At 37.5% G+C, this 13,530-nt stretch overlaps 1 protein-coding gene across 1 annotated transcript in view; it reads right to left on the minus strand.

The window, feature by feature from the left end:
* The window catches only part of POLN (polymerase (DNA directed) nu), a 90,524-nt gene that overhangs the window by 31,009 nt on the left and 45,985 nt on the right, over window positions 1–13,530 (minus strand). The window contains exon 18 of the mRNA XM_010000244.1: window positions 1,268–1,350. Within this exon, the coding sequence (XP_009998546.1) occupies window positions 1,268–1,350 (83 nt within the window). The remainder of the gene's footprint in view (window positions 1–1,267; window positions 1,351–13,530) is intronic.

The raw sequence follows: 13,530 nt of genomic DNA on the forward strand, positions 1-13,530 counted from the left end.
AGACAAACACAGATTCTACTGAGGGAGGCTCTAGACCCAGTAATTGAGGCATTTTCTTTTCTGCACTGACTATACACAGAACTACAGGGCATTCAACCAGTGGTGATACACTCCAAGTAAGTCAGGTATCTGTCCGTTTCACCCAGAGTGAAGGGAAAATGGGCGATGGGAGATTTGATTCATGTCTCAGCACATGAAGGCCTGAATTTACATTGCAGGAAACTAGTGCTGGGCTTCTTATATATAGAATTTAAACACAGAAGTTGAAAATGCAATACAGCTTAACATAAAAATGCCCATATGTGTTTATATGTTCTTATATGTGTGTGTATAACCTATGCACACCCCTATACATAAAATAGGTAATCTGGAGGGATCAAATGAGTTTTCCAAGTACTGACCTTCTGTAGAGCTTTTGGATTTCTCCAGAAGACCTATATAAAGTTTTGTTAGTTGGTCACCAAAACAAATTCACAAGAGCTTGCAGGCCAGTGATACTTACCCATCTGTCTCTCCAGAAAATGGAATTCTAAGCATGTATGAAGGATAAGGAGAGTTGGGCACCATTTAAAAAATGGTAGGCAGTTTTGGGAAGTATGCAGAATGTCTTATCTAGGACTTGGGCAGAACTTAGGTAGAATGGGTAGCAGAGTGGATTTTTGCAGGTTTTCTGCAGTTGTAGAGAAATGGCAGCAAACATTACGATCTAAAGTAAGGAAACACTTATACTGTGTGTGTGACTGAGCAGTGGCACAAGTTGCCCAGGGAAGTTGTGGAGTTTACATTCTTGAGGTTATTCAAAAGCTGTCTGGACACAGTCCTGGGTAACTTGCTTTAGACACCCCTGCCTGAGGAGGGGGACTGGATCTGGTCACCTCCAGAGGTCCTTTCCAACCTCAGCCATTCTGTGATGCTATAAATCTATTTTTAGACGAGTTTTTTTTAATTCATTGTAGTTCTTCTCTGTTTATATACTAACAGAATGCAAACTCCACTAAAAATTAAACTCATTTTCAATAAAGACAAATACTTCAGTTACATCAGCAGCGAATTAATACAATATCAGAGTAATTTTCATATATGTCAATGTGGCAGTATTAATTTGAGAATTTTTAAACCAGGTAGAAAATTTAATAATCCTTGACAAAAATAAGAATGTAATACTCTGAAAAGCTTTTATTCACCTTTAGAAATTAAGTTTACTTATATCAATTATGTATCAAGAATTAATCTACTGTAGCTAGGGTTTTTTCCTAAAAATGCCTACCTGCTCCATAAACCACTGAGTAAACGACACGCTTTGCTTGCTCTCTATCAGCATGTTTCACTTGTTCGCTTGGAATCTCCTTCCTAAACAAACAAATAAAAATTATACATTTTCAGTTAAAACAAATTTATGTTGTTATTTAAAGTCAATAATTATTTAATAACTACAGACTTGGAAGATACGAACAGAAGCACTTAAGGGCTTTGTCTTTAGCTAGGAATGCGCAAATTCTTTAGACCTTATGGTGGTGATAGTCCATAGTAAATGAAACTATTTTAATCCTGTTTTCCTTTCCTTTTCTATTTAATCAACCTCTTTGTGAGGAAAAGTCCTACTACCATATTATTAGTTCTTTAGGTTGAAGAGGATTCAGTATTGACCCATGAGGAAAGCTCAGTCTTTCCAAGCACACAGAGAGACTAAAGCATAAGTCTAACCTAAAGCTTATTTAAACAAAGGTTATACCAAGGCTTCACTAACAGGAATATCCAACCTCTTATAAAGAATAGAAGTGTCTCACAGAGCTCCACAACAGAGATGCTTCAGAAAACAGCATCACTGCCTGTTTCTTAACTGGAAATTGTAGCTGGATTACTCCCAGCAAACTATCACCCTTCCTGGTTCTCATTCACTCACCTACTGATGTAAACAGTCCTACAAAAGGGCTAGTGGATTTAGCAATTTGCAGAAAAAGCTAGAATCCTCAAGTACATGGCATCTATGTTTCTCCTTATCCAAATGTAGCTTCTGAAAGAATGCTGACATTATTTACAATTGACAGCACTGAAGAATATTGATCATTTGGTTTAAATGGAAGTGCATTGGGGGAAATATCCATCACCTACTCACACTCTGAAAACAAATATCTAAACAAATTGTATTTGGAACACAGAGATGAACTGCTACCAGAGATACTTGATGACATCTGCCCAGTGGGTAAGTACATCTCCTCATGAGTCTGCTCATGATGATTTGGTTGCATTTTTAAAGACATATTTTATCATGCTTTGTTATTAAACTTTTTTACCATGAAAGATGCTTTGTTGTGTAAATTTTGGGTCCCATGTTTTGAAAAAAATGGCATATTTCTGTGTATCTTGCTGAAGAAGAGTCTGACACCATTATTATGATATTCAAACACCTAGAAAAATCAGAAGAGCCACAGATTTTTGCTCCCTTGGCCTATATATTGATTTTAGCCAAGCCTATGCTCAGTCCTAGTATAATTAGGTACTCTGAACAATAAACAGGAAGACCTTGAGTGCAATCAAACTTAAGCAAGTCCTTATGGCAGTAGAGAATTTTTTAAGAGAAAAAACACAATGGAATATGATTTCAAGCCTTCATTTTGCAAATAGTCTGTGGTTTATGTAGTAGCTCACATTGTTCCTCTGAAGGCTGCTAATTGCTCAAAGACAAAATGGACTTCTCACTGCTCATCTTAGACAAGAATCATGAAGCACTGGATAATCTAGCACAGCATTTTCCAGCATAGTTGTGACTATTCCCATTTAAGGCAATCATTCTAGTAGTCAAAGACTCATAATTTGCCTTCTTAGTTAGATCAGGTCAAAAGTTCATGGCTCTTTTGAATAAAGTGTGTTGAGATTCCTTAAAGTAGCTGAATAAGAGGACAATGTGGCAATTAAAACTAGTAAGTGCAGAATTAGGAAACTGGACGCCATTAAGGATTTCCTGAATCAACCTCTGGCAGAATGTCTGCAGGAATTTCCTAAAGAACCTGGCAGAAAGCTACATGACCACTTGAGAAAGCATCTTTCCAGAACCAGGGGGGGAAAACAGAATCTGATAAGAGAGAGATCTTACCTGAGGATCTTTCTGAGATGAAGAACCAAGACTGAAGAATGCAGAAACTAGGGAAACAATATATATGCAATGCTACTTTCCTAATACTGCATAATTTGAACTTGAGGCCTGGAGAAGGAAAGATACAGGAGTACCACAATAGAGCTCACTTGCAGATCTACTGAAGTCTGAGACTAGAGAGAGCTGAGAACCAGAGGGTACGTTGGGGTCAGCAGGGGGTATGTTAGCTGCTCACTTCTCTGAAAAAACAAGGGCTATAATAGAAAGATCACATCATGGAGATCTGTAGCAGAACATATTTATCAGATATTATCAGATCATGCTGCTGAGGAAGACGCAAGACGAGAGTCTGGTGGTTCTAGAGAAGCTGTAACAGTGGAAGAAGCCACTAGAACTTGATTATGTGCACAGAGAGACCCACTGCTAGGATCATAAGGATGATATTGCATTACTCAAGCTCCCACTTGAAAGGGCTGACTGGGAAAAAAAGAAATAGACATGTATTGCTGTAACCATGACAGGCAGTCTCAGGGGAAGCATCATGTATTTCCATTGTAAGCAATAACAGCAACACCTTGCCAAGCACAGTTATCAGTGCAAGTATCTGTACATGCATCATGCGAATGTGGCAATCACAACAGTCACTTGGCATTTCCTGATCTCTGCTTAGTCATTGAGGAGTAATTAAAATTTCAGACCTTTATGTCAAATACTTCTTTTAAAATAATGTTTAAACCAAAATGGTCACTCAACACTTCCTAGTGTGTCAGAATGGGAAATGTGAGCACTTGGTAGAGAGTATTCCAGCCAGCACATTGTATGTTTGTAAATTTCTGTACCACATTCAAGAATCCTGAATAATAAAGTGTGAAATTGCCATATAAATCACGAGTGCTTAAGCAAACAGAAGTGATTAATCAAAACTATTCCTTTTTCTTCTAATAATGCATATTTTTTTCTGTTTATATTGACAATGATTGATTTCTACCTATGATGCTTGATTTCTTCTGTAACACAGAGTGACATTCCTGCAGTTTGACGGGGAAGTCTATTTATTCCTTTGAATAACAAAACAGTGGAGGGTGGTAATTTCTCAAAAACACAGCAGCAATGTTAGAAATCCTCAGTGGGCTTTCTTCTTCAGCCTCTCTGCAAACAAATTTAAATTTGTGATACTTAATGTGTTGTAAGGGGTATTGTGAGAACCTATTAAAAGTTAAAACTTCTGTCTGGGCTTTGGACTCATAGAATACCATGATATTGAAGAGGAGATGTTGTTATCCTCTTCTGTAGAACATTTTAAACAAAAGTCAGTAAGCAAGCTATTGAATGCATGAAAATACTCAGTGCTGAATTGTGGTAAGATGCAAAATAGCTCTCTAGCAGAGCTGCACATTTTTTTAATAAAATTGAATCTGAAAAAGGAAGCTGAATGTGCATAAAAAAGCCTTAGCTGCTGGGCCAAGACAGTGAGATGGAGCAGCCTTCAGCTCACCCAGTAATGTCTGTACATCTGGAGGAACAGGAGGAATGTTAATGCAGTGTAATAGACACTGATGCAGAAAAAAAAAAAAAAATCTTGAGAAAAAAGGATTTGCTGCAGGTTTTGTTGTGGAAATAACACAATTTCTGAAGTGCTGCAGGAAATATACATGCAGTTATTAGTTCTAGCATGAATCATGTTTTTCACATTTTATTACATCCTTCTCATTACTCTATTTAATATACTATTTATTCAAGTTCCTAATCAGTATTATCATCAACTTCAAATTTGTCCTGATTTGCCATCTCAAAATGTGCAATATTTCACCTCCTGTATTCCTGTCCTTGCCTGAATATGTCTCAGGCTATTTCTACACCTCTGATTTGTTTGCACTTGACCTTTTCTTGCTTAGTACTGCTTTGCAACTACTTTGATTTACAGTATACTTTACTTGATACACATTTATTATGTAGAATAAAGAATGGACTTCAGTGCTGGAAGACACATTCAGGTTAACAGATGTCATTATTCTTGGAAGGAGTTAGCAGAGTTAAACAATCTGGAAAGGTCTGTGATGGTAGCAAAACAACTCATGGGCAAAAATGGTAGAAAATGTGACAAACATAGTGAGACTTGAGATGTACAAAATATTTTAAAAGGTTGTTCTTCTAAGAACTGTGCTGTGTCTAAAAGAGAATAGCTGCCTAATTCTCAGAGTGAAAAAAATGGAGAAAAAATTTCTAGCAAAACAAGGAAGAAAGACAACATCAAATTATTATCAAGAAATATACAGTGCAGATATGAAAGTTAAAACCAGGCATATGTAATTTATTCCTCTTCTGGAGATAATATAATTAATATTTTTTATTATTTCTCAAAAATTCACTGTATGTTTTCATATATTAAATGGTGTTTAGTGGACACCTTGGAAAGTTTCTGCTAAATTAAGTCTTTAAGACATATGAATACCAGGTTTCTTTATATCTAAGAAAAATATGGCAATCTTATCTGCAGTTTTTAAAAAAGTTTAGCTGTAAACTAGAATAACACATTAAATACTGTGTCAAGATCTGGATGGATTTCTTTTTAACCTGCACAGAATATTAAAAGGGAAGAATTAACATGAATTTTAGGATACAGAAATAAGTACACACAGGATAAAGTATATGAACTCAGGAATCATAGGCCACAGGGCATAAAGTTTGAGCAATGCCAAAATAAAACTTTGAGAACAGGTAGAAATGGAAGGAAATCAGTCCTAAAAGAATGCAGTAAGCCATTTCAGCATTTCTGGGAAATGTTGCATGGTGACAGAAGTCAACTGTTTATGTACAGGAAAAGGCAGAACAAACTTCTCAAACACAATATCTGGCAGACATGCACTGCCTTGATCTGCACTACATTCCAGCCAAGCTAAACTCAGTCATAATAGCCACAAAGCTCTTGGCCAGTCTCCTGCATCTGTCAATTAATCCAAGTCCTAGCTGTGAGTTGTTGGTGTGGGAAACAAGATGTAGTGCCATTAAGTTCATTTTATACCATTAAATTTTATACGTGGTCATTAATGTCCAATAAATGAGTGAACATATAAGTGAATACACATTTGTTCATCCAGCTGCTTTTATAGCTTCTTAAAATTTCATCAGTGAACTACATAAATCTCTCCAGTTTAACCACCTGTTGCTATTTAATAGCAGGCAAGGGTTGTGTATTTTGGAAGTTCATGCCTGGAACTTTGTGTCAGCATACGAAGGTGGTACAGAAAGTTTCTGCAATTAGGTGACAACTTCAGACTTTAGAAAAGCTCAGATTTACAGTGGTATTGCCACTGGATTCCCATCTGGGAAGTAAATCCTGAAAGCTTGCCTTTTCAATTAATTGGCCTTACTATACATTAGGCAAGCAGAATATATACCATAATGTATGCAAGCATCCTAAACATATGGAAAAGATTGGCTACATGTAACCTGATCCACCCACTGTTAATGCAATGCACAAGAACAAGCAATTTTTTTTGCAACCTACTATTCTATACCTAATAGAAAATGCCTACAAAGTGCATAAAAGGCTCAGGCATAACTTGTCTCAGACATTTTTAAGGTAACCCATAGAAGTGATCTTCGAACAGCTCTCATCTGACTTATCTCTGTTACAAAATACAGAGAAGGAAGAGGCTGGGAAACAATTTCCCTGAAACCACTGTCATATCAAGATAGATCACTACTTTGCTTCACGTTTCAATAAAGAGTTGGGCATAAAGTAGATATTTTCATCATAGACACTTTTAAGGTATGATTTGAAGAATGTCCAGTGAAAACCACATATGTAACAACATATATACACCTTCTGTAACTATGAGGCATTTTACATTGTCTTCCTCGCAAGAGCACATAGACATCAAGATGAAAAATGCAGTTTGTCTAGATTGTCCAGAAGAGTGGCAATAAAGTGAAGATATTTCATTAAAAAAAAAGGAAAGAAGCATCTACAAACACTGAAATGCAGGCTAACATCTTGTCAAAAGGGTGAAGTAGGTGAAGTAGGCCATTTCCTCTCATTCTGTCTCCTATAATTTGGGAGAAGAGACAAACAACCACCTTGGCTACAACCTCCTTTCAGGTAGTTGCAAAGTGTGATAAGGTCTCCCCTCAGCCTCCTTTTCTCCAGGCTAAACAACCAGTTCCCTCACACACACTCACATTAGGGATTGGAAGGGACCTCGAGAGATCATCTAGTCCAACCCCCCTGCCAGAGCAGAATCACCTAGAGCACATCACACAAGAACTTGTCCAGGTGGGTTTTGAATGTCTCCAGAGAAGGAGACTCCACAACCTCTCTGGGCAGCCTGTTCCAGGGCTCTGGCACTCCCACAGTAAAGAAGTTTTTCCTCATGTTCACATGGAACCTCCCGTGTTCCAGTTTGCACCCATTGCCCTTTGTCCTATCACTGGACATCATGGAAATAAACCTGGCTCTGTCCTCCTGACACTCACCCTCTACATATTTGTAAACATTGATGAGGTTGCTCCTCAGTCTCCTCTTCTCCAAACTGAAGAGATCCAGCTCCCTCAGCCTTTCCTCATAAGGGAGATGTTCCACTCCCTTCACCATCTTTGTGGCTCTGTGCTGGACTCTTTCCAGCAGTTCCCTGTCCTTCTTGAAATGAGGGGCCCAGAACTGGACACAATATTCCAGATGTGGCCTCACCAAGGCAGAATAGAGGGGGAGGAGAACCTCTCTGGAGGTACTAACCACACCCCTTCTAATACACCCCAGGATGCCACTGGTCTTCTTGGCCACAAGGGCACATTGCTGGTTCATGGACATCCTTCTGGCTACCAGGACCCCCAGGTCCCTTTCCACTATGCTGCTCTCCAAGAGGTCAGCCTCCAACCTACACTAGTACATGGGGTTGTTCTTTCCCAGATGAAAGACTCTATAGATGCTCCTTGTAAGACTTGTTCTCCAGACTCTTCACCAGTTTCATGGTCCTTCTTTGGACACACTCCAGCACCTCAACGTCCTTGTAGTGAGGGGCCCAAAACTGAACACAGTCCTCAAGGTGTGGCCTCACCAGGGCCAAGTTCAGGAGGACAATCACTTCCCTAGTCCTGCTGGACATTCTATTTCTGATATGAACCAGAATGCCGTTTGCCTTCTTTGCTACCACCCTTCTCATGTCTTATTCAGATGTTATGTCAAATGCTTGTATTCTCATCATTATTGTAACCTAGTTTGCAGAAGTGAGATACAAGGTTACAGAATAACACAAACTCCTCACCCAAGGATCTGCACCAATACATAAATAAACAGATGAGGGCATCGTGGTGTCTCTTCATGTCATTCTTTCTATACTACAGCCAACTCTGCAGCACTTCTATCATTTCTTTTCCTTGTTTTGTTTCCTTTTTCTTTTACCAGATAAAGAAATTGCAACAAGGTCATGTCATAAATTACAGCTATCATCAGTAACAAGTTTTTGAAAGATTCATTTGGGAGTAAAGTGATCCATTATCTTTAGTAAGGTATTTACCTGGATGCTGATGTCCCAGATATTGAAGAGATAAATTAGATAGCACTTATTTTCAGGACTCTTGAGTAAAAGGTCACTTAGAGATTTTTCTGTCAGAAACACAAAATCCCCAACATGGATGAAGGTGTAACTTCCACCTTTTCTCTCCTTCATGCCTGAAGGAATCATGTGAGTGCTGAAGGATTTAACTAACTAGAGGGCATTCTTATTTTAGGGTCTTTGAGTATACAAGCCCAGAATAAAAGGAAATCAGAAACTAAATCCCAGCTTCAGGTGCCACTGTAACCATCAACAGTGATGGGCACAATTACTGAAAGAACAAACGTGAACACGTTAAGAGGTCTATACAAATTGGGATGACTTAAAATTTGTCAGAGGCCATTTGTATAAAACCATAATGTCAGAGATCAAATGCAAATTAATGCTCTTAGAGTTCTTTCTTCACTTATCACATCTACTTTTCAAGCTGTTCAGTAAGAGGCTTAAAATAATGAGGACAGAACAGGAGGCATTTTGGGAGATGATTCAGGTAGCCGTCGCAGATTATCAAGTAATTACTCACCTTGGACCTGTTAGAAGTCTCTTCACTTGTTATGAAGAAATAGATGGACTTTCAGAGAAATATCAGAAAAGTGAACCAGAAGGAAACAGAGTTCCTTATGTATAATCACATGGAACAAAACATGGAGCTATAATATTGCTACAGCAATGCACAGTTTGCTGAGGAAACACAAGCGGAGGATGAAGGGAGGAGATGTCACATTGCATCAGAAAAAAATAAGAAATAGATGTTTAAATATCTCGGTAGGGCAAGAGAGGAAGAAATCAGAAGGTCTTTAACAGGTATTTTTTGAAGAGAGGGATTACATACTTCATCTCCCATGTCTTTCAGTCTTCGCTAAAAACACTCCTTGTAGATTAAATTTCTATTATGCCTATGACCATGCTGACTTCAAGATGAAAGGAAAAGTGAATAATTAATTGCCTTTGCACTCTTGATTTTATCAAGTTTTAGCTTGATGCTAAAGTTAAAGTTAATTGAGTTAAATTAAATAAACTGAAACATTTTATTAAGCTTTGGAGCATGCTCATAAAATGTAGCATTTTTATCAAAGTCACTCTAGAAGGAGATTATTATTTGCAGATTTTCACAGACAAGAAAGCAACTCCATGAAATTAGCCAAATGTTACTAGATATGACAAAACAACTGCAGACTGTCTACTGTCCTGAGAGGCTGCTTTTTCCCTAGTTTGTGTGCTAGTTGTGGTGGCGACAATTCTAAAACTTTATTTTTCATTTACTCTAGAATCCTAAGAAAGAACTTAACATGCAATAATAATAATCTTCTAACATCAAATTAAGCTGTCTGGTTGAACTTGTAGTTAACAACCTGGTTTCTTTAAAGCTATTGTTTAGTTCTTCTAAAAACAAATGCCATTATACTTCCTGAAGACTTTATTCCATCTGCCTTATTATCTGCTAGTCTAAACAAATGTCACAGCTGTACTTCTCTACGGGACTGTTAACTACAAGTTGAAATTTCCATAAGTTGCCATAGAGTCTGTCAGATGCAAAGCAAGACAAGTGCTAAATTTCATTAATACCCACTATTGCAAGTGAGCTTTCAAAACAGACAGAAATTGCTTTGTTGCAGAATTAAAACTGCTAAAATATTCCTCACCAACACCCATGAGGAGCTGAACTCAGAGCTTAAAATGTTTTAAAACTCTGATCCTGAGAAGACAAACTTAACAACCTTCCTTTTACTAAATTTTAGCGTTTACAGTAGTTGTTTGTTTGGGGGAATTTTAAGGGGAGGTGCAGGGGGATGGGACAAGGGAGTAGAAGGAATTAGGTGGAGAAAGTAATAGCTCATTAAAGCACTACATGAATGCTCTTTGAAAAAATATTCTGCAATAATTAAACATCACAAACCAAAACCTAGATCTATCTCCTATATTTCAACAGCAAAGTTAAAAAAAATATACATATACATTTAAACCCTCAGTTGTGGAGGCAGAACTGCTTAACAAAGGTATTCCAAAGGCAAAACAGAAATTATTACAGCTACATTATATTTGCAAATGCCTCAATATTCAGTGATTCCTGTCAGAATCTTTTGAGGAGTATCCTTTAGAACAATTATTTGATTATGCAGAAATGTAACAGCTACTATAATCATTCATTAAGGAACAGACATATCACAAGTTGTGTTTACTGAGAGAGGGATGAAAATCTCAGCCTAGAATCAGCGGTTTTTGCCCAGTGCAAACCAGCCTGATTTAAATAACAATGCTTCTTCAGAAAAATGATGTCATCTGCTACCCTTACAGGAACTCAAGTAGAAATAACGGACTTTGCCATTAATGACTTACCAGGCTAAACACTCCTAGGCCAACACTGGAGACATAATCTCAGGATACAATTACAGTTGATTTCAGAATGTTTTCAAGCAGATATAAGAGACTGCCTAATCCCAAAGTGAGTATAGTAATAGGACAGAAAAAAGAAACCAAAATGCAAAATACAGAGATCTTAGAGCCTGTCTTGCAAGCTATTTCACAACAAACTCTTCTCCAATGCAGCAGAGTGGAAGAAAATTAGAGAGCACCCTGACACCATTCCTTCACTCCAGAGTGTAGTAAGAAAACCTTTCACAGAGTCTAAAGAATAATAGAGACTATTGGTTTTCTGCAAGTGAATTAATTTGCAAATAAAAGTGATTAAAGTATAGAATTTTTATATATAGTAGGGGATGAGAAATTAGAAACAGAGAAAAGATGAAAATTTAATGGAACAACTAGGAAACAGCGTGGTGTGGCTGTGGAAAAACAAATGCAATTTCAGGAAGTCAAGTGAGCTATTTCCAATAACGGACAATATTAGTACTGCTGTAAAATACACTGGTGAGATTTTATCTGGGGTAGTTAACATGATTTGGTACCGTGTTCAAAAAACATGAATTTGGTGGTAGTTGGCTACCAGAATACTGAAAAGAGTAAAAAATCAACCATGTGAAAGGAGATACTGACTTATCAATAATGAAACTTCAACCTGCCCATAAATATTATGCAGCACCGGGGCTACCTGGAAAACAACACCACATGTTCATACTTTAAAATTCTCTTACCATCCAAACATGGTGCTGCAGCCAGTAGCCTGGTGGAAATAATCTCTGGCCCATGCTAATTCAGACACTGTGCCCAGGAACTGTTTGGTCCTGAGCCACGACCATGACAGGGACCAATTTACCAACCCAGATTTTGAGTGCCAGCAACCAGGAACATTCCTGGCACTAAATGGATTAGAATAAAGGAAGTTTTTCAAGTAATCATTTCTTTGTTTCATTCATCATTCTGATAGTCCAGTTTCATGGCAGTTCTGAAATTATGTTTCTAGACCATGAAACAACTATACCTCAGTCAAGAACCATGAAACAGATGTTCATCTGGTACAGAGATTTCAGAGCTAGCTGAACTAAAGCAGTAACTTAGCTAGTAACTAAAGCAGTTGAGTGAAACTGACAAAGGCTCATTTTCCTTGTCAAGAAGAAATACAGATTAACCTACATGAAATGCCATGTAATCACAACTAGCTGCTTCTAATACTAGTTCATTAAAAGTATTTTGATGACAAATGGCCTAAGAAAGCTTGTCCTGTTTCCTTAAAGAATGAGAGCTGAGAACAGTTTATTGCCTTCCTGAAGTATTTATTGAAGGAAAACACAAGGGGGCAAGGAGAGTGAACAAAGCTAAAAGGCAACAATGGCAAGAATAATTTGGGTATATAAACTGCAGGAATAAAGAGAGGGTAGAAAGTAATAGGAATTTTCTAGGCTGAAGAAGAATGGGGAATTCAACAGCTCTTCAATAGTATTATGCAGGTTAAAACTAGTTCTAAATTGAGATCCTACCAGTTTATAAAAGGGAGTTTATGACATAGTCACCTGCAACAATTTAATGACCTAAAAGGTTCTTCTAATGCCCTACTGCTGTGGAAGACCAGGCATACTTTACCAACCATCAAGCACTAACCAGCAGTGTGAGAGACTCTGCTTTACTTTTTCTTAGAGCTTCTCTTCCGAATGCATCTCTGTTTCTTAAAAACTGCTGTCACCCTGTCAGCATCCTTTCCTACCACAAGAGATCACATTTACTTGCACAGGAATTCAAGCTTATATTATAGTATCTCATTGGTTTAAAAAATTTCCAAAGAACAATCCTAAGAATTTTGCAATGATACAGCTGCAGGAGCTGTAAGTGGTACAGCCTCACTCAACAACTGTTTTACCAAGTAAGTTATTAAGCACCAGCTTCATAAAGAGAAGTATCTCCACAGTTAGACCTTCTGGCACAGAACACCTGCCTCTGAATGTGACTTGATTTGGAAGAGCATACCTTCTCATTCAAACTTAAATTGTCTCTCTCTATAAACAGCATATATGAAACAAATACTGGATGCCTTATCAGTAATACTCTGTATATGAAAAAGAAAGATACAAAATGAGAGATATTTTAGAATAGAAATTATATGTAAGCAATGAGATGATGGATAAGTACTAACAATTAGTCAGCGTAAAATACAGCAAAAATAGTTTATTCAGCATCTCTTTCACAAAGGACAAATAAGCAGAAGCCTTGAAACTAAATAAAAATTATAGCAGTATTAAAAAAAAACAGGTAATCCAATTATAACAAAATAAATGTTATGTTAACCCTAAGTGAGACTCCTAGCAGGCAGCACTGAGTTTAGGACCTCCAGATTTACAGCTAATCAATACTGACTGAGTTACACAGCTAAGCTTCAGAGCTGGAAGATCAGAGCACAGTCATATTTCTAAATGGAGACTCCATTTGGTTACACTTATTTGAGGGGACTGCCATGTAACACTCATGAAAACTTTTCCCCACTCTCTTCAG

Source organism: Chaetura pelagica, unplaced genomic scaffold, assembly GCF_000747805.2.
Source record: "Chaetura pelagica isolate M959 unplaced genomic scaffold, ChaPel_1.0 scaffold116, whole genome shotgun sequence".
NCBI lineage: Eukaryota > Metazoa > Chordata > Aves > Apodiformes > Apodidae > Chaetura > Chaetura pelagica.